Source organism: Gordionus sp. m RMFG-2023, chromosome 2, assembly GCF_954871325.1.
Source record: "Gordionus sp. m RMFG-2023 chromosome 2, tfGorSpeb1-WG-v2, whole genome shotgun sequence".
In the NCBI taxonomy this organism is placed as follows: Eukaryota; Metazoa; Nematomorpha; class Gordioida; order Chordodea; family Parachordodidae; genus Gordionus; species Gordionus sp. m RMFG-2023.
Window position 1 is genome coordinate 3,098,781 of NC_088776.1, and position 20,395 is coordinate 3,119,175.

At 29.6% G+C, this 20,395-nt stretch overlaps 1 protein-coding gene across 3 annotated transcripts in view; it reads left to right on the forward strand.

Moving 5' to 3' along the window:
- The window catches only part of LOC135925306 (retinoblastoma-binding protein 5 homolog), a 35,524-nt gene extending 26,412 nt beyond the window's left edge, over window positions 1-9,112 (forward strand). The window contains exons 11-15 of one of the 3 annotated variants that reach the window (XM_065460557.1): window positions 206-343; window positions 1,953-2,076; window positions 2,747-2,879; window positions 3,738-3,981; window positions 8,777-9,082. In XM_065460557.1, coding sequence (XP_065316629.1) covers window positions 206-343; window positions 1,953-2,076; window positions 2,747-2,879; window positions 3,738-3,981; window positions 8,777-8,930 — 793 coding nt within the window. In that variant the 3' untranslated portion in view covers window positions 8,931-9,082. Of the gene's footprint in view, window positions 1-205; window positions 344-1,952; window positions 2,077-2,746; window positions 2,880-3,737; window positions 3,982-8,776 lie in introns of all 3 variants that reach the window. The other 2 variants (XM_065460559.1, XM_065460558.1) reach the window with 2 other exon arrangements.
- Window positions 9,113-20,395: the final 11,283 nt, after the last annotated feature.

A 20,395-nucleotide genomic window follows, 5' to 3' on the forward strand; every position in this document is an offset into this window, starting at 1 on the left:
ACTGCGGCTGATTTCAAGGCACCAGCACATTGGGTAGAATATAAATCTAAATGAATTGACACTCGACGGATCGGAGATGTGACATTCCAAATTTCTATTTAATATAGCGGCCTCCTACCCTTGATAACAAAAATAATTATATTCAAATGCCCCACCCCACTCCATCCCCATTTGTAATCGTTATTTACTTCTCTAAAAATAATAGGGACTTAGTGAAGGCGGTAAATTCCGATCAAGTCGAAAATGGATTTGCGGAAGAGGAAAGTGAAGATGACGATCTTGAGAACGAGGAAAGATTCGTAGATGTCACGACAGTGGAACCCCTTCCCATATACCTGAGCAGGTTTTTTTGATATAAATTTTGGATATAAGTAGGGTAGCTATTTGAGCCAATATAATTTTTTTTTTACTTCCTTTTTTATTCTATCCTCTGCAGGATTTTACATTTTTCGGAAGCCAACCTCTTCGGTTAGGGTTAGCATATGATTTAGAGATCGGCCCAAAAACTAGCCACTATATCAACTTTTGAAAAGTTTGTGGTCTTAATTGGTGGATACCCTTTTTAGTAATACTGACATTTATGATCGACGTTTTACAATATATTCTAACATACTGGCATAAATAACATTTTGCAATACTGGCATTTATGACCGACCTGCAATCTTAAAAGTATCCATTATTTAGTAATACTGACATTTTTGACTGACGTGTAATGTTCAAAATTTCTATTTAGTATTATTGTCATTTATGACTGAGAGGTAAAGTTATTAATTTTAATTATTTAGTAATATCGACACTCACGACTATGTGATATTAAAAGCTTCTAATATTTAGTAATATTGACAGTTATAACTGACAGCTAATTATAATGTCTATTATTTTGTAATATTAAACATTTAAGTTTTATTTTCGTCACTCAAATTTTTTTATATCTAAAATGCTTTAACGTCTAAAACGTTAAAGCTTAATATAAAAAAAAACAAGTTTGATCAAAATCTTCGTGCACTAAGTAGATGGCGCATCTTACCTTCAATTTCATCATGGCGGGGGAGTGGCAACGTCTTTTGGCGGGTAATGGAGGTCTAAAAGATTCCCCGTGGTATGGACGGGGTGTAAAAACTACCTAAACGGGGTAGATGTCAGGAAAGGCATCCGTTTGTAAAAACCTTGCTACAAAATTTCCTGATGATTAGGAAAACTGGCCAACTTGAGTGAACCTGGGTATCGCCATTAAACGGAGAAGAAGAATAAGATTCATATTTCAACATAAAATTACACATATCATTTCATCAAAAAGATGCTTAACAAATGCAATAAATACAATATAAATTTACAACAAAAAAGATCAGTTAACGATTGTACATTCAAAAAAGATTGCTATAAATATTAGAATAAATATATATACATATAAATCACTTGCATATAATTCTAACAAAAGGATTATTTTTTTTTATTACATAGATATATACATTTCCTATATATTGGGTATAAATTAATATATTGGTCTTCAACAATCTGGCATACACATTATTTATGCATCTTTTGCCCGCACACGCACACCATTTCCGTTAACATCTCCATTAACTAGGTAAATGCTCTAACAAAATTATCCTACATACCTTCCGATTTCTCCTTCATAACAACGCATTGATCCCTCAGATAATTATACTGGCTATATGATATGCCCTTACTTTATACATATATAAATATGTTAAAAACAATAGATACTAACTTAACAAAAAATGAGCTCCCATCACCAACAATATGATTATTATATTCATTATAAAAAAAAAGTACCGCAGGTGGGCGGGAGGGGAGTTATACTATACAGGGGCGGTATGGACCACCCCAAAAATAGGATTTAAAAAGTTATTATAACGCCTTATGGATATTTCTCTCTATCTACTAACTGAATTTTTTTTTTGTTTATATATTGACAAAAAAAAAATTAGCGACGAGGAAGAATTGGACGTGTTGAAAACGAACCAAGAGGCCTTGCTATACCTTCCCACGGCTCCAGAAATTGAGGATCCTGAGGAATCTGTCCATATGGCCTCCAACACTTCAGCAGATCACGTAATAATGACTAAAGAGTTTTTCTTTTTTTTCGCTTCTACAAGAAAATGGCGGGAATCTAGTATTGTTGAACCGCCCGATTTTTTCCCGATTTCAAATTTTAACATTTTTTAACTAAAGATAATATTACGCCAACCTCGAGATTCTGTTGTCAAAACCTAATTTTTTATATAAAAAAGTGAGTTCCAGTTCCCAAAACTAGTGTTTGAGAAGAATCTTCGAAGATCACAAAATTGAAGTTTTTTTTTGTAAGAATATCAATCTTTTATTCAAAAAAGTTTGCGCCTTGCCTTCATCACGAACACCTAAAAATCACAAAATATTTACTTATTTTCCGAATTTTAGATAAAAATTTGACCAAAAAAATCCTTCAGAGATCAATCTTTAAAGAGCGTATGAAACTCTGCTCAAAAAAAATAATATATTTTTTGTTTATTATTCTAGTTATTTATAAATCAGCAATTCTATTAAATACTCGTAATAGAATTGCCAATTAATAATAATTAATACGCGTTTTTTCCCCGTCATTTCTGTCCAACGTCTCAACGGACACGTAGAAAAGAGGGTTGGCGGATTAGAAAATTTTTAATCTATTTTTTTTCTTCTAACGGAATGGGAAGAAAAAAGGTATAAATATGGTGATTTAATTTAAAAAACAATAATTGTCAAGATGGATTTGTCGAACAACTCAACTGCACGCGATATCAAACAAAGCGAAATTCGCTCCGTCGACTCTAAAGGTGACAGTGCTGGAGATGACTCGAGGAAAAGCTCGATTACCACTTCTATTCCGCCTATTCTAGGTTTACAATAAAAACAGATTCGGGACTCTTTTCCGAATCTGGACGGACCCGAAAATATCTAGGTTTAAAACAGCTGGAGCCCGGCACGGGTGTGGCGCTTAAACTGAACCTGATAAATAAAGAAAAATTCGAACCTGAACCCCTTATTGAAGCCGGCAAGAAATGTCAAGGCCAGAACTAATAATATTTGTTATTCGATTTCGTATACATTTGGGATCCAAGCATTCACTCAGTTCTGGAGATTTTTTTATATCCTCGATGCCCAGTGAGAAGGCTTATAATTGTAGATCTAAGCAGAATATTTGGCGAATACTAGAAAAGCATGAAGGGCAGGAAATGACGTAGCCAAAACAAATCTTGCTATCATACAAGGCATGATTTGTAAGAGCTCCTCTCGCTATGATTGGCTAATGGCGAGAAAAATCGACTAATTTGGCCTCATTATGCGCAAGAGGGAAAAATTCCTCTAAGCATTGAGGCGCAAGTCAATTTATTTCCGCCTTCTTTAAAGTTGTGCTATATTTATAGTACCAAGCTATACGCTTCACCGAGTGTAGCGTAAATGTCAGTCTCTTCTATTCACCCCTTTTTTCATTCATTCATATAATAATCATCTGTTTAATTTTAACGCAAATTGAGTTATAATTCCTAATAAACCCCAAATCATATGTCCTATAATCTAAAGATAGATTGATAATGATATCTAGATATGTAATTAAGCGAAAACATGGCAACAGATTATTTTATTGATGTTTTTTCAACTGGTAGTTAACATTAACATTAAAGAAAATGTCAATTATGACAAGGCTGCCCCAAAAAGATTTTTTATGTTATGTTTAATTTTTATTATTATTATAGATATTCACCCCATAGTTCAAACTCTCAAGAAAAAAGTTCAGGAAAGTAATAAAGCTGCCGAAAATATAGCTAAAACCGAATCGCCGCCATCTTTTCATGCTGATATCAAAGAAGTTCTAAAAGTTACTAACGCGCCCATTTTAGTTCCTACCCCTCCCACTATAAATACTAACCTAGACGATACTAACCCCTCTACTACTTCAAATCAAACAACTATATTAACCTCGTCGACGTCATATAACGAGTTAACTAGCTTTATCACTAAAATAAACAACTTTCCTTATTTTTTTTCTTCTCTTTTTGCTTTGCTTTCACAAAAAAATCCATCACTCGAATTTAAGAATTTTTTTGGGCACGTGATTAATTGAGGAGGGAGGTGCGGCGAAAAATATTTTTGCTCGAGCTGACCCACCCAAACTTTTTTTAATATGACCCACGGGCCAAGGCCTAGCGGATCTCCGGTTTTAATAGAAAAACGCGTCATTTTTGCGGAGTTGTTAAAGACGGGGCTCTTACATTCTGCGCCACGCCAAAACCATCTGGAGCGCCACTATATTCGAAAATCGGGATCGGGTGGTAGCTCTCTAGTGTCGTTAAAAAGCCCTATTCGGGTCGGGGCCCGTATAAGATTTTAGCCAATTTGTTATTAAATATAAACCTCAAGTAGCTAATAGATGTCCAACCAAACCTTTCTGCCCGTGATGATATATGACATAATACAATAAAGTATCGTTTAATTAACCTATTTATAGATGCTACATCTCGGAGCGATATTTTTTCTTCATACGCTTCACTTTCTAGGAGTTCGATTGATGAATTTGAGAATTCAAATCTTTTAAATATCTTTGTAGCAAGGTCCCCATATTCCCCTAGAAGTCATAAATCTTCTTAAATATAAAAAAAAAAGTTTATCATTCCCGCAAATATGGTGGCTCAATACTAAAAAAAACCCGGTCCAAGGGTGATAAAGAAATTCTTCGACATTTCGTAAGAAAGTGTTCATTCAAATTTGCATTTGTGCTACAAAACATAAGGACACCAGATATTAAACTTGGAGATTGTGACCATGGGTTGATGAGCAATCATATCACTATTTAAGTAATTATAAATCATATAAATTAGATAAAAAGTAACTTTTCCAATCTTTACCTAAACAAAGAATGCTTTTGTTTTGAGAATTGAGCTCAAAATTCAGGAATCACTTTAGAAAAAAAAGGGAAAAAATGTGGCACTTACAGATATTCGGAATGTCCAAACCAATATTAATAAAAAAACCAAGTCTAATGATTTAGCGAGCACCATTGAGCTGTTAAAAAGGGAAATAAAGGAGCCATGTTCGAGGTTATTAAGGAAAATGATATATTCCTATGGGTTTTCTTTATTGTCTCTATCTATACTACTCATTATATTTCTAAATTGCCTTTCAAAGGCCTGAGAACCAACCACCGTTGATGAAATTTGAAAAAAAAGGATGGATTTCAATGGTGAAATTATAAATTAGCAACTCTTTTTTTTACTATTTTTTGATTTAATGATTCTAAGTCGATTAATTGTTAGATTGAGAAGATGAGGTGATTCATTTCCCCAATTTTATATTAAAATGTAATGAAATCTAGTGGCAAATCTAATTCAATGAGGGAAATGATGTATCGCTAAGGGATTATAAATGCCTTCCATTATAGTTTCTCAGCTGTGAGCATCCATATCCGTATTTTTCGTGCTCTGATAATATTTAAAAGACAAAATTATAGTTAAATTAAAGAAATATTAAAATCATTTGAGGCTTAAATATTGGATATAATGGGATAAAAAATGGTGTTATAAGAAGACAGAATATATTTATTAATGATCTTTATTCAAAACTTATTGAATTAGATTTGCCGCTAGTTTTCATTATATTTTAATATAAATTGGCCTCCAAAATATGGAAAGAATTGGTCGCATACTGTAGAAATGATTCAACCCCATCTTCTCAAATCTAACAAATAATCGACCTGGAATCTTTTAATTCTAAAAATAATAAATATATATATTTCACCATTGAAAACGATCTTTTTTTTCAGATTTTATCAACGGTCGTAGGTTCTTGAAAAGGCAATTTAGTAATGTGATGGGTATAGAAGAGAAACAACGAAGAAAGGCAACCTCAGCATTGACTCCTTTATATTTCCTTTTAAACAGCTCAAAAATGTTCGCTAAATCATTAGACTTGCTTTTTTTATTAATATTTGTTTGGACATTACGAATATCTTGGAGTGTCATATTTTTCCACTTTTTTTCTCAAAAGTGATTCCCTGAATTTTGAGCTTTGTTCCCCCTTAATTTTAAAGAATTTTCGATTGATTTCCTTTCACATCCAAAAATTAAAGCATTCTTTGTTTAGGTAAAGATTGGAAAAGTTACCTTTTATCTAATTTATATGATTTATAATGAATTTGTTATAAATGCATAATTATTACTTGAATCATGATTCGAGTGCTCATCAACCCATGGTCACAATCTTCCAAGTTAATGTCTGGTATCCTTATGTTTTATAGCACGATTGCAAATTTAAATGAACACTCTCTTACGAAATGTTGAAGAATTTCTTTTTCTACCCTTGAACCGGTTTTTTTCTGTATTGAGCCGCCATATTTGCGGGAATAATAAATTTTTTTCGATATTTAAGAAGATTTATGACTTCTAGGAGATATGGGGGGACCTTGCTACATAGATATTTACAAGATTTGAATTCTCAAATTCTTCGATTGTCTGCTAGAAAGTGAAGCGTGTGAAGAAAATGTAGCATCTATGCATATTTGAATACTTAAATTAACCCACACTTTATATGAGAACTAGGCAGTGGTATACCCCCTAAGAAAATAAGACTAGAATTTAAATAATATTTTCAGGACTCTTAAAAATTTTAAAAAAACATCTTTATAACCACATAATTGGTGTGTCAAACAGACTTTATACAATAATGTTACAAAGGTTTAACAATATTGTTCTTTTGCATAAACTTAATATAGAATTAATGTTTCTTAAAAATTGGTTTCTTGTCTTATCTAACTCTAAATAGATTTTCATGTTAACCCAAATATTTATTTCTATTCATTTATTATGTTCCAAGGCAAGTATATAAGTGTCATATGAACGCAACTTTAAAAAAAAATATCTAAAGTTTTTGTTTAAATCTTCAAGGATAAAGATATGGAGGTCATGATATAAGATATTTGTGTAATATTATATCACTCGATCTATTAACTAAACCAGAAATTAGCTTATAAGATTGTTAACATTTTAAAAATATATTTAGAATAGTATATAATATTTGCATGTTATATTCAATTATTTAGATTTAAAAAAAATTGTTTAACCTTTATACTTTCTGATTTTTGTGTACCTTCCATAGCAGAAAATTTATGGCGGCAGAGAAAGTGGAATTCAAAAAATATTTTGCTCTGACCAGTGAATACCTATTATTTAAATTTAATAATTTTATAAAAATATAAATCTGCACACTCAAAGTAACATTTAAATGCTAAAACAGAAGAATAATGCTGAGTGCTGGATTAATTTATGAGACATTCCCCAGAGAAGAATATCTATTATTTAAAATGTAATATATAACAAAATATAAGCGTGTTACTTTAAGTATCTGTAATATGATAAATAAAAACAATGTTGCTGCTTGGTTAGTTGTTGACAAATGGTAATTAACTTATAATACAAGATAACGTTTGGACCAAGTTCAAATTAAAATTATATTATTTAGAATAGCATATATAATATCTACATGTCATATTTAATTATTAGATGATTTTATTTTTAAAAAAAATTGTAAATTAGAGCAGAGATATGGAATCGAAAAAATATTTTGTTCTAACCAGTGATAACATTATAATTATTCGAATTTAATATATATATATAATTATTATAGCATTTATTTTTAAGAATCTGTTTATGATAAATGATTTATTAAACAAAAATGTATTATTTAATAAACCGTAAAAATAAGAATAAAATGGATGATTTTAAATATCGTGGGCCAAAAATATTTTAAAAAATATGGGTGTTATATTTAGTTTTTTTTTTCAATGAATATAACGGGCACTAGTAGCAGTCACAACCTTTAAAACTTTCATGTCTCCTGCGCTAAAAAGTCGGGAGACGTTTTTCACATTTTTTTTAACTCTATATCATTAATCATCCTTCAAAATATAATTTAACAATATTTTCTCGTAAATTCTTATAATCGCCATCATTTTTCGGCTTGCTTATATTTCCCCCGTTTTTTTTTTTTTTTTACATTTAATAAAATGATTTTTATTTTATGTTTTACATCGATCTTTCTTTCCTACCTTCTTTTTTTTCCTTCCTTCTTTCTTTCTTTTTATTACCAAAAAATGATTAAAGATCTGATACCGTTTTCAAAAAAAACAATAATTATTAAAGTTCTACTAAACGGCAACTCAATATTTTAGCCAGAAAATTATTGCCTAAGCCTCAAGATTTTCTTAATAGATGTCCAAACCTTTGTTCCTTCTACCAACAAGATCTTCAGGCTTGCATAATATTATTCTGGATAAAATATTGAGTCAGCTGTTTTTAAAAATCGGCTCAAAATGAGCCGTTTCATAAAACTAGCTTATACTCTGGATTGGTGCTCATTCATAAATTGCGCTGTTTCATCCAGATTTGAGCTTGGCTCTAAAGGAGCTCATACTACTTTTTAGTTTAATCAACTAATACCTCCTGGAAACCTAACCCTAAGGGTTAAAATTCTGATTCTATCGAGATTTGATTTAATTTTTTTCATTTTTGTAGAAATTTGTGGGAGTACACCGATATCGCTTTCGAGACCGATTCGACTTTTTGAATATCGGAGTTTGATAGGGGTCTTAAAGATAGGTATTTGGTATCGGATAATAACCGATTCGATTTTCTCGAAAATACGATTGAATCGGGCCAATTCGATATTTAAAAAAAATCTATAAATCACTAAGTTAAATTTAAATTTTTTTTTATTTAAAAAAAACTTTTAATCGATCCTCTAGGAAAACGATCGCCAGTAATATTAACATCTTACCGCCCACCCTCAAATTCAGCAGAACTTCGTCCAATAATTTGCCGCAATTACCCAACACCGTTTTGCAGTCAACGTCGACGCCATCCGTCGAATCTAAACCTTCCAACACTCCGCCACAATGAACGCAAACCTTTATACACACAGAATGATTATTTGTTTTACTATTTATTTTGAAAAAATGTTTGTAAATAAAGTATTGTTTTTTTTTTAAATTATATATTTCTTTATTTTGCATAATATAAAAAGTTAATTTATTATTAGTATAAAATATAAAAACATTTATTTAAAAAATCTATTATTTTTTATATGACTTAATAAAACACAACTAATTTACGCGTAGTTCATAACGATGAGCATATTCGCTTCGGACACCTATTTTTATAGGATTATATTTATTCCCGCAACCCGATACCGTTTTTGAATTGTATAAGGGGGGAGGGTCACCAGAACGTATAGCTGGGTAATCGACTAAATCGCTTCAACTCTACAGTTGAGACCTGTAATGAGCCAGTTTTTAACCCTAACTTACCCTTCTTATATATAGTTTCTTTTAAAAAAAATTTTACTCGCCCGCCTACCTTTATAACTCTTGAACTACTGGAAAGAAAAAAAAATTAATATTAAAGCTATTAATTAGGGCAAAAATATCCTAAGGAAATTTGAGTCATAACGTTGGAATGACTGGGTTAATTCCAATGACATATAATAAAACCTAGACTGACGTGCATTCATAATAACACATTTGAAAGCGCCGTTGAATGCAAATCAGCTGTGCCCGCCATTTATGGTAACCCATATAGTAATTATTGTCATGTTTAAAAAAAAACTACTATTTAAATTGATTTAACCCTTTTTGCTTGGTCTCGTTCCCTTGTTTGGATATCAAGTTGAATTCCTTCTTGATTAGCTCAATCTTTTATTCTAATGTTTTATATCTTCCTAATTTTGTATTCTCTATTATCATTGATTCGGTTTTCAACCTGTTCCTCCATTGCTAGTGGTTGATCGGTGGGTTTCGCACTATCCTATTCTATTTTTTTTTTGCTACGTTATAAGAGAATTCAGCTTGGTACTATATTTCCTTCATACCATCCCTATTAATTGGGTTTTTAATCCAAACTAAATCGTTCCTTTGTCTAACTAGTAGATTTCACTAAAGAGGTTTCTAATTTTTCAGTAATAGAAGACTTGACCCATTCCAATATTGTATTATCTTATAATAATTACATTTTAATTCTATAAATATTCAAGTTGATTGACCTTAGGGAATACGACCAGAGTTGTGCATTTGACCGGTCAATTAACCGATATTTGATAGGTCCAATATGGTCAAGAACGGTCAAATATGACAAAATGCAAATAATTATTAATTTTTGTTTGTTTTTTTAAGTCAGTACTAATTTACTGAATGTAAGAGTAAAATGAATCAATATTAATAATTTTTTTTAATTTCATTGTCATTATTAACTGATAGCTCTCCGTAGCAGAGTCTTGTTCTGATTCATATTCAATATCATCATTTTCTTTAATATTTCTTTTAAATCTATTTACCTGATGTCGAGATCTTCAATCGATCTCTTTTTTCATAAGAATATTAATCCTAATTGACTTATTTCTTTCTAAAGAAAAAGTCGAATTAGGAACTGTTAGTCTCTTAACCATGGTTGGCAAGTTATTCCACTAACCTTAGGTCAGAAATCATTTTTTTTTATGGAAATTACTGCTTCCACATAATCCACTATTAAACATGCCTTTATACTAGTGCTGTAAACATTTTTAAAAAAATCGAACGCGTTCAAATTCAAAAAAAGGAACGCGTTCATGATAAATTTTTTTAAAAATTTGATTTAATATAAATAAATGCCTTATATTTTTTAACACAATATATTAGCCATGATAAAAAATAATAGTTTTATTTTGATAATATAATTATAAATACAATATAATATAATAGAGCGATAAAAAAATAAATTTATAAAAAAATTTTTCTTATTAATTTTTAATAATAATTGCTTTTCAAAATTTTCATCTGATAGGCATGAACGCTTGTCAGTTAATACAGCGTTAGCTATACTAAAAACTCGCTCAACAGAGGCAGATGAAGGGATTGCGGTGTTATACTTGATAAACAATTCTTTCAAAAGGGGGAATTTATTAAAAACATTTAATGTTTTATACATTGTTTCAAAAAATTGAGCTATGTTATCATCCTCCAATCTGCCCTCTTCTTCCTCGTCAAAAAAAAAGGATATCTCGGAATTGATTTTAAAACAGTGAAATATTTTTGATATTTGGTCCATGGTAATTCTAATTCATCTAATATTGAATTTTGATTTTCAGAATCTGATGATGAAATATTTATATCCATGCAAATGCTAATCTATTAAATTAAAATATAAAATATTCAAATTAATAAACTTTAATCTTATCTTCTCTAGCAGTAGCACGTTAATTGCAATATGAAAAAGGAAAAAGTAAAAACAGCTGATTAAAAAATATAAGACTTTTTTGTTAAAAAATTGGATTAAATATTAATTTTTCAAATAAATAAAAATATAAGACTTTTTTGTTAAAAAATGCGGATTAATATTAATTTTTCAAATAAATAAAAATAAAAAGTGTTTTTAAAATTGAACGAACGTAAAATTGAACGCGTTCATCAAAGAAAAGGAACGCGTTCACGTTCAAAGTTCGTCAAAAAAAAGGAACGCCGTTCATCACCTTTTTTCAAAAAAACGAACTTCGTTCACGAACGCGTTCATTTTGAACGCGTTCGTTTACAACACTACTTTATACTTCTGAAATTAATTATATCACTTGAATATTTGGTCATCACTATCTTGTAAAATAGCTATTTCTTGTATTATATCACATACTCATTAAATTTATACTCCTAGTATGATGCTTCTCTTAATATTCAGCAGCGTGATCATATGCATTTATATCGTTTTCCCTTTTTTTAAACATTTCCTCTTCACTGACTGAATCCGAGCCAATTGATCGACTTGCCAACTCTGGATATTATGTTATAATATTACATGACATATGTTATTTTAAATTCTAATGTTGAATATATAATTTTTGAAATATATATAATTTTTTACATGTTAACACCTGTGACGATTACGATTGATATGTTTTTTACCATGTTACTGATACTTTGAAGGTTAGAGGTATAAAGTAATATTTAAATCAATTTGCTTGTTTCTATACGGCAGTAGTCTAAGTATATGTAGCTGATTAACTCTTATATAACCCAAAGAATACAACCTTGAGTGGATAGAACCCCTCACTCTCATTATACAATTATAATGTAGTCGTATTCTTAATCTAGTAATCTAATATATCGATTTTAACCGTAGACACATATGTTTCTCTTCATAACAGTTCGGTTGAAGTTGGGAAATAATATGACTAGCTAGATGTCTATCTGAATGCTCTACTGAAGAATCTTTATGTAATTATTTTAATGGGTAGTTACACATTCTCATTTATACTTATGAACAATACAACCCCCCATGGCTTAGGGGAACGATGTTACCTGATATAATAGCCCCCCCCCTTAATAGCGGGATGTAAAGAATAACATTCTAAATTTGTTTAGCACATAATAAAAGTAAGTATCTTTATCATTAGTCTACAAAATAAAATTTAAAAAACCCCGGAACTTTCTACCTTTTGTACTGTAGGCCGTTATTTAGAGTTAAGTAAAAATTAGTACTTTTTTTTACTATTAACCGACGAATCCAGTAAGATGGCAAGGACCCTTGGAGGTAAGATTTGCAAATTATAAAAATTCATTACATTTTAAAAATATTTTATTGTTTTTAATATGAACACAAATTATTTACAAATGATTTTCCTACGGTATTGATTAGTTTGTATTTAAGAGTGTTGAATGGATGGCAAAATTGCAATGATTTGTTCAATAAAACGATAAAATAAATATTGTTCAAATTTTAGTCCAATTTACCCCTGAAGCTCTGGGCCATTTTACCCCTGGTTATGGGGTAGAATAACGCAAAATGGCGCACTTCACATAAATTAATTATAGCTGCCAAAGTGTTATGAATAGAGATATATTTTATTTTATTTTGTTGACGAGAATTTGGCTACACATATAAATTTGTCATTTGTTCTCTCTAATTTTTGGTATCAAAATTTTAGGGAAAAAATATAAAAATGCCAATCGTTTTACCCCGGTCTCCCCTACACAGATATCTTTTTTTTTGTTTCAACATTTAAGTATTTAATATATCCCCCTATTTTCTAAAATTGTTCTTTACAAATTTCCTTTCTTCGACAAACGAAATTTAGCTTTTCAAAATGTACATTATCCGTCCAATTATTTGCGATTCCCTCCCTTTAAAAAAAATATTGATTCAGTCAGGTACCCGGACGTAGCGTTTACCGAAAAATGGAGCATGGGTTTCTTCGAAATAACTTCGGAAATAGATCCCGAAAATTCTACCAATTTATTCCACATTGACGTGGTAGACCGACTCACCCTGCCACACCTGGGTGACTACGACGAATCCATTCCCAAAAACCGGAAAATTTACAACTCCCACCTAAAGTACATGATAAACATTTGTTGCTATCGGATATCAAGGAAGCTTAAACACGAGACAAGGTAAGAGGATTCGATGGTAGTGACATCAATAGAACTCGTGATTCTCAGAATAAAGAAGATGGAAGACAGACAGAGAGTCAACTAAATTCTGTAATGGCAGACGTGTTAGAGTTTGAGTGGCTTGTCGCTAACGTAAAAAATAATATTTTTAGATAGGTAAGGTACTTCATCAGATGTATTAAGTATACCACCACTCTTTAAAGTAAACGTAACCGAAACAAACGTTTTGTAGTTGAATGCGGTATATAATTTAAGATTAATAAATACATTCTATCATTTGGGGAAAAAAATTTTTACATATATTTTTTTTTTAAATGGGGGAACATTAATAATAGGATTTACAAATAAATCGGAAATTTTTAACTGGTTCTTCTTTATAGGCATGGAAGAAGCATCAGTTCATGGAGAATGTAGGATTAATTCCCGAATTCCAATATAACTGAGGATCAACTCTACTTCCTTGCTTATGCCCAAGTTTATATACTATATTATAACTTAGCTATAAATAAATCTATTTTTTTTTAAAAAAAAAAATATTTAAATAAGAACTGGTGGAATATCCAAGACTCTACCTTATCTCTGCCTCGATAAATACAGGTTATTAATTATTTAGTGTTGTATATATATATATATATATACACGTTAGAGATTCTGAAAAATCCGGGCCGGTCCATCTGAGAGCCCACAAAAACCCGATACCGTATTTTTTAGCGGGACAATTTTTTTATAAAAATAATTTGACCGGATAGAGTCGAGCTATTCTTATATAAAATAAATAAATGGCGGCCCGGACCGGGTCGGACACATATGCTTAAAGAAAATGGGCCAAGCCTAGTAAATTTACTTTTTCGTAAAAATTTTAATATTTCGATTTTGATTAATAATATTTGAAAGAGCTGTGTATAACTAAAAGTAATATATTCGTATAAATAAAATAAGCCAAAAAAAAAAAAAAAAAATTCACAAAAAAAGTAAAATAAATAAAGTAATTTATAATATGATTCTAATTAGTCCAATTACAAATACACAGATAACATGATACCAAAATAAAATTGATTTTTTTTTTAAAATGATTGCTATAGAAATATATGGCTACAGAGTAAAGATATGAGTTAGATATAGAATAATAGACATTAAAAATGGGCTGATCGATAATATTGTTTTAAAAAATTTATACGGTCCGGGCTGGGCATGACATTTCGTATAATTTTAACGGCGGGAAATTAGAAAAAAAAAATTGTCAGGTCTGGACAGCGCACAAACTTTTAAATAACTGGCTGGGGCGAGCCGAGATACTTATGCGCCAGGCTTTGCATATATATTTATAAATCATTAACTATAAATAAAGCGAGAATAGTATAACTAACTGGGAAAACAAATGTTTAGGGTGTTTGTCCCGGTTCTACGTCATGCCATTTTTTTTATACTTATTTCTGATTGGCCTAGGCTGGCTAAAACAGCTTTTTAAACTTAGGACACCTTATTTTGATTGGCTTAAGTGTTTGATGGGCAATTGTTATTTTTCCGTATTTTACTTTCTCTCTCTCTCACTTACTTTTTTCAGGGTGTTTAGTCGAATCTATTTATCCGGCTAAACAGCTGATTGTTTAGTAACTAATAGAACTCGGGACGAACTCTTACTTTTTATTATTATTATTTTTAAACTTTACTTCTTTTATTTTTAAAATTCTTTTCTTTTTTATTTATTTATTCCCGAGCCTGATTTGCCAGCCCAGGCAAATTGTGATTGGTGAAATATTTGAAAGGAAGGAGAGAATGAAATGATGAATAGTCAAATGAAATATGTATAAAACAAATTTATTTGCCATTTTGAAAACCATTTTTTTTCCCTATATTTTTGAAATTAAGAGATAATTATTTTTGGGGTCTCAGATAGATTTAAGTTTTCTAAAATTAGCCACCAACCCAGATTTATCAGCATTTTTGTGTCGTAGCCACATGATGGAAACCGGAAATGATAACGTATCGGACATATTTCGATATTATTTTACACATTTAGAATGCCTATTTATGTGTGATTGATGAGCGAAGACTCAAAAAACGGAAATGTCAGCATGTTATCCAATAATCCTCATGTATGACACTTATTTAGATCTTTAAAAAAGAAAACGCCACATTTTTTTTTCTTTCATCTTTTCTATAAACTATTATAAGCGAATTAAGCAAGTCGTACGTTATACAGTTTCATAACTGTTAGAAGGCGATTACGCGTCTTATATCAAATTCGTTTCAGTCTAAACGGCTTCCTATTTGAGTCGACTCTTAAAAACGACCTTATCAAGATTTTAGCCTAACTAATATTGTGTAAGCCTCGATATTTGGCGAGCACTAATCTGGGCTATAATTTAATATACCTTGTAGACTCTTCCCTACAAGTCTTATAGAGTATGTGTAGGGATTAGCCTGGGTTCTATTTGAGCAGAATTAAATATTCTTGTTGGGTTAATGATTAGTTTGTAGAACAGAAGAGTGATTTTATTGTAGTAAATTCCAATTTTGCAGTAAAAATAACATTTAGTAACGATAATATTTTGATAAACTATCGCCGGGGTGGCCTAGTGATGTATGATGTATGCTAGTAAACCGAAGGTGGTAAAAAGGCTGCTTGCAATCATTGCAAGAGTATTATAAAATGTAAAGGCAAAACAACATCTCCTCTTATTAATCATGATAATAGGTTTCATTCACACCTTAGTAAAAAAAATAATATAATTGACATTTTTTTAAAGTCTACACCAAATTCTTCAAAAAAAAATTAATTTTAAGAATAATTTATTAAAATTATTTATAAATAATAATATACCTTTTAAAATTATTAATTCAAATGATTTTAAAAATTTTATAAGTGGTCTTGATTGTTCTGTAAAATCAATATGCTCCAATACTCTTAAATTGTACATGTATAATATATTTGCAGAAAAAGAACAGTTGGTAAAGGAAATAATATTTAAAGATAAAAGTCAGATTAATTTTTCATCTGACATTTGGACTAGCCCAACACAGGTTCCTTTTTTAGGGCTAACAGCCCATTTTAGTGATGATAATTTTAAAATAAATAACATAATTTTGGATGTCAGTCCAATAAATGAAACACATTCAGGTGAAAATATATTTAAAGCCTTTGTTAAAATAATTAAAATTTATAATTTAGAGAATAAAAATTTTATATAACTTTATATAATGCAACTAATAATAACATTTATTGATACATTTTCTTTAAAATATCCATTAATAAAAATAGGGCACATCCGATGCTTTTACCATGTAATTAATTTAATATCCAAAGAAATTTTAAAATTTTTAGATCCTTCAATTCTAAAAAGAAACATTATTAGAATGATTCGTAATTCCCCTAAAAAATTAAATTTACTAAAAAATATATGTAGTTCCCTACACCCTCCCCTAAATTTTTTAAAGCCAAAATTGGATTGTGAAATAAGATGGAATAGCACCTACCAAATGATTGAAAGGGGCTTATTGTTAAAGCCTGCTATAACAAAATTAGTTTATGAAGTAATAACTAATATAAAAATTCTTCAAGAAAAACAAATATCAGAGGTAAACTAAAATTTATAATTAGGTATTTGATAACATATAGGAAGAATGGGAGGATCTTATAAAAATTAAAGCTATTATTGCCTCTATATGAAACTACAAATATGGTATGTGGGGAGAATTATCCTACTTATAATTTGGTTATACCTTATTATATTTTAATTCTTAAACATCTGAAAAATGAAAAATGGGGTTTCCATAAATCCTTTAACAATAGTTTTAAAGTAGCATGTGATAAATTGTTGTGCTATTATAATTTAACTGCCGATGATGCAATAATAACCACAATATTAGATCCCAGGCTTAAAGTAGAATATTTTAAATCAATATCTGTTGATTATGATATTGATATATCCAAGTTAATGGACAAATTTAAAGAGATTTACAATAGATATACAGGTATTTAATTTACCCCCATTTAAATATTTATTTTATAAGCTCATAGTTATAACTGTCAAACAAATAAGGATAAAATTCAACAAAACAGGCTAGACATTGTTTTTAAACAAATTACTATTCAACTGTGTGATTTTTATCTGATTGAACCAAGAGCAAAGAGTGATACTGACCCGTTAATGTGGTAGAAAGCAAATGCATATCGGATCCCCATACTCTCGAGTCTCGAAAATGGCAAGGGATTATCTATCTACACAAGGAACATCAACTGCTTGTGGGCTTTTCTCAGTTGGAACTAACTTATTGTCAAAAAACCGCATGTCATATAAGGAAGAAAATATAAGAAAAACTCTTTGCAAATTGGCTTAAATTATAAATTAAATTAATAATATACATTTTAATTTTGTTTATAACTTGATTATATATTATTTATTATCAGATTATTGATTACATATTATTATTTTATTATAATTTTTTCTGTTTAAAATCAAATTTGTAATAAAAAAAATTGTCAATATTTGAGTATGATTTATTTTATTAAAAAAATGCACTATTCGATTCGAATTCGTTTTTGAATAGGCCTACTATATATAAATATTTTAATTCCAAGTTTGTTTGATAATTATATTATGTATAATAGGCACATATGTGGGAAATATTTGGGTGGCATTATTATAGATACATCATACATGTATAGAATATTTTATTAGTATATGTGGAATTATAGCCATTCTTTCATGGTAATATTTAATATATACGGAATAAGTAGTTCACTAAGTTTATTAAGAAAAGTACTATTATTATTGTCATTTTAAACACTATAAACATTAATTTTTTGATTTATATTATTATAGATGGATATTAATTTGGTGATAAACATAGTTTTTGTGGGGACGTTTATGATGTTATCATAGTTGTATAAAATATACATAGAAACTAATCGTGTGACCAATTTTTGGTAATCTTTTTTTTACTGGAATCAATTTTCTCTTTTGTTAGAAAGAGAGATCGCGATATTTAACATGATAACTAGCTTCCTAATTTATTCGTATTATGTAATGTTTATGGGTATCATTTAACTACTATTTTTTAAAATGTGTTTTACTAGAAAAAAAAAATTAAGTGTATAGAGAGTTGAATATCAATAATGTATAAGGTTTGAAAAGAGACATAAAGTACAAGCTGGCTTATGTTCTTTGGCTGCATGCATATTATGTATAATTGTACGCATTGAGCATAATAGGCTCTCAGTAATTTAACTAGTGAAATTAAAACGGTTAAGAGCAACACAATATAATTAATTATATGTATCTCTTATACCTTTAAATAAAAAGATTTGTTTTTTGAAAAATATCAATTATAGAAAGGTAGATAAAGTGGCCTTTATTATGTTTTCCTGTTGCTTTATGGATATTGGACGTGCATAGTCCATGGTATAGACTATAAAGATAATGTTCAGATATTTTACCCCATTATTAATAACCATTTATATTTTGAAGACATTTCTAATTTAAAGGTATTTCATAAATATAAGAATTTCTCTTCTGTAAAAAAAATTTTCAATTTTCTATAAAGTATTTTCAGTTGATCAAGTTGATTCACTAGACGTGTAACGAGTTTGTCTTTTAACAGCATTTGGTTAAGTTTGAATAATGTGTGGGATCCTTGCTGCAATAATATTGCTGTCCTTCAGAAGGGAATCTCTGTTAGAATTCTAATTTTTCTTCACCCATTTCCGTTTCTCCTAAGGTAATAATTCGGGGCTGAGGAAAAGTTACAAGTTTAATTTTACGTTACGATTTTCTTCCTCCGCTATTTCAATATTCTAAATCCACATCTTCGATTACCATTTGTTACAAACATTGAGAAACCTAAAAATTATTTTATTTTTATCTTTTAATTCATTATTTAAAGTGATACAACTTTTGAATGTGGTAACTTGATTAAAAAATTTTAAACGGAAAAAAAAATGAGCGCGAAATTTAAACATAAATTATAGCGGATGTTAAAATAAGACAGGAAATAGATTATTTAAAAAAAAAAATAATTGCTCCAATTTAATTTTAAAAAATTAATCTAAAAAAATAATCCTATTTTATTTATATATATTTTATGGAAAAAGTTTAAAAAAATTAAATTTTTAAAATGGACAGAAGCAATGTTTCGTTGGCAAAAAAAATTCGATCTTAATTTTAGAAAACATCGTTAGATCTGCGAAATTTTGCTAAAGATTCGAATCTCCCAGATAATTCAAAAATTAAACATATGTTAATTTTATGAACCCCATATTGTAATAAAATGTATACAAAGTAAGCAAAGAAATGTTTAAAACTTTAAATTCATTATATTAACTATATTGTATTTGAGGCAGTATTTTGGCTATGTTGAATTTGCTGTAATGCTTTCATTTGCCAAAAAAAAAGCTATAATGTTTTTGCGGTATTACATTTACTATAATGCATTGGCGATGTTTTTGATTAAAAAAAAGAGACATTCGCGATAATGTTTTCAACGGTAACATACATTCGAGGAAATATATTCGATATAATGTCTTGGTGCTAGTAAATTGACTGCTATGCGTTCCGGTATTGTGTTTGCGGTGATACATTCAAGGTAACGAATTTAGCGGAAATATCTTTTCGCAATTACGCATTCGCGATAATACTCTTCGCGCAAAAAATAAGTTTTGGGGTATTGACGCGATACAATAAGTTAGAGTATTTTGAGATTCTTAAAGCCAAGATGGCACCTGTATTAGACTTTGAAAATTCATAACTCCTGATCAACTTTAGGTAAATTTTACAACATAATATAACCAATACCCCTGAGATAATTCGAATCGTATACCGATTTGATATGAATCACCCATAATAAGCTAGTAGTAGTGTTGTTAAACGGCTCGTTTTGAGCCTATTTTCGCTAACTCAAGATTTCAACCAGAAAAATATTACGCAATCCTGAACATTTTTTCTCATAGAAGGA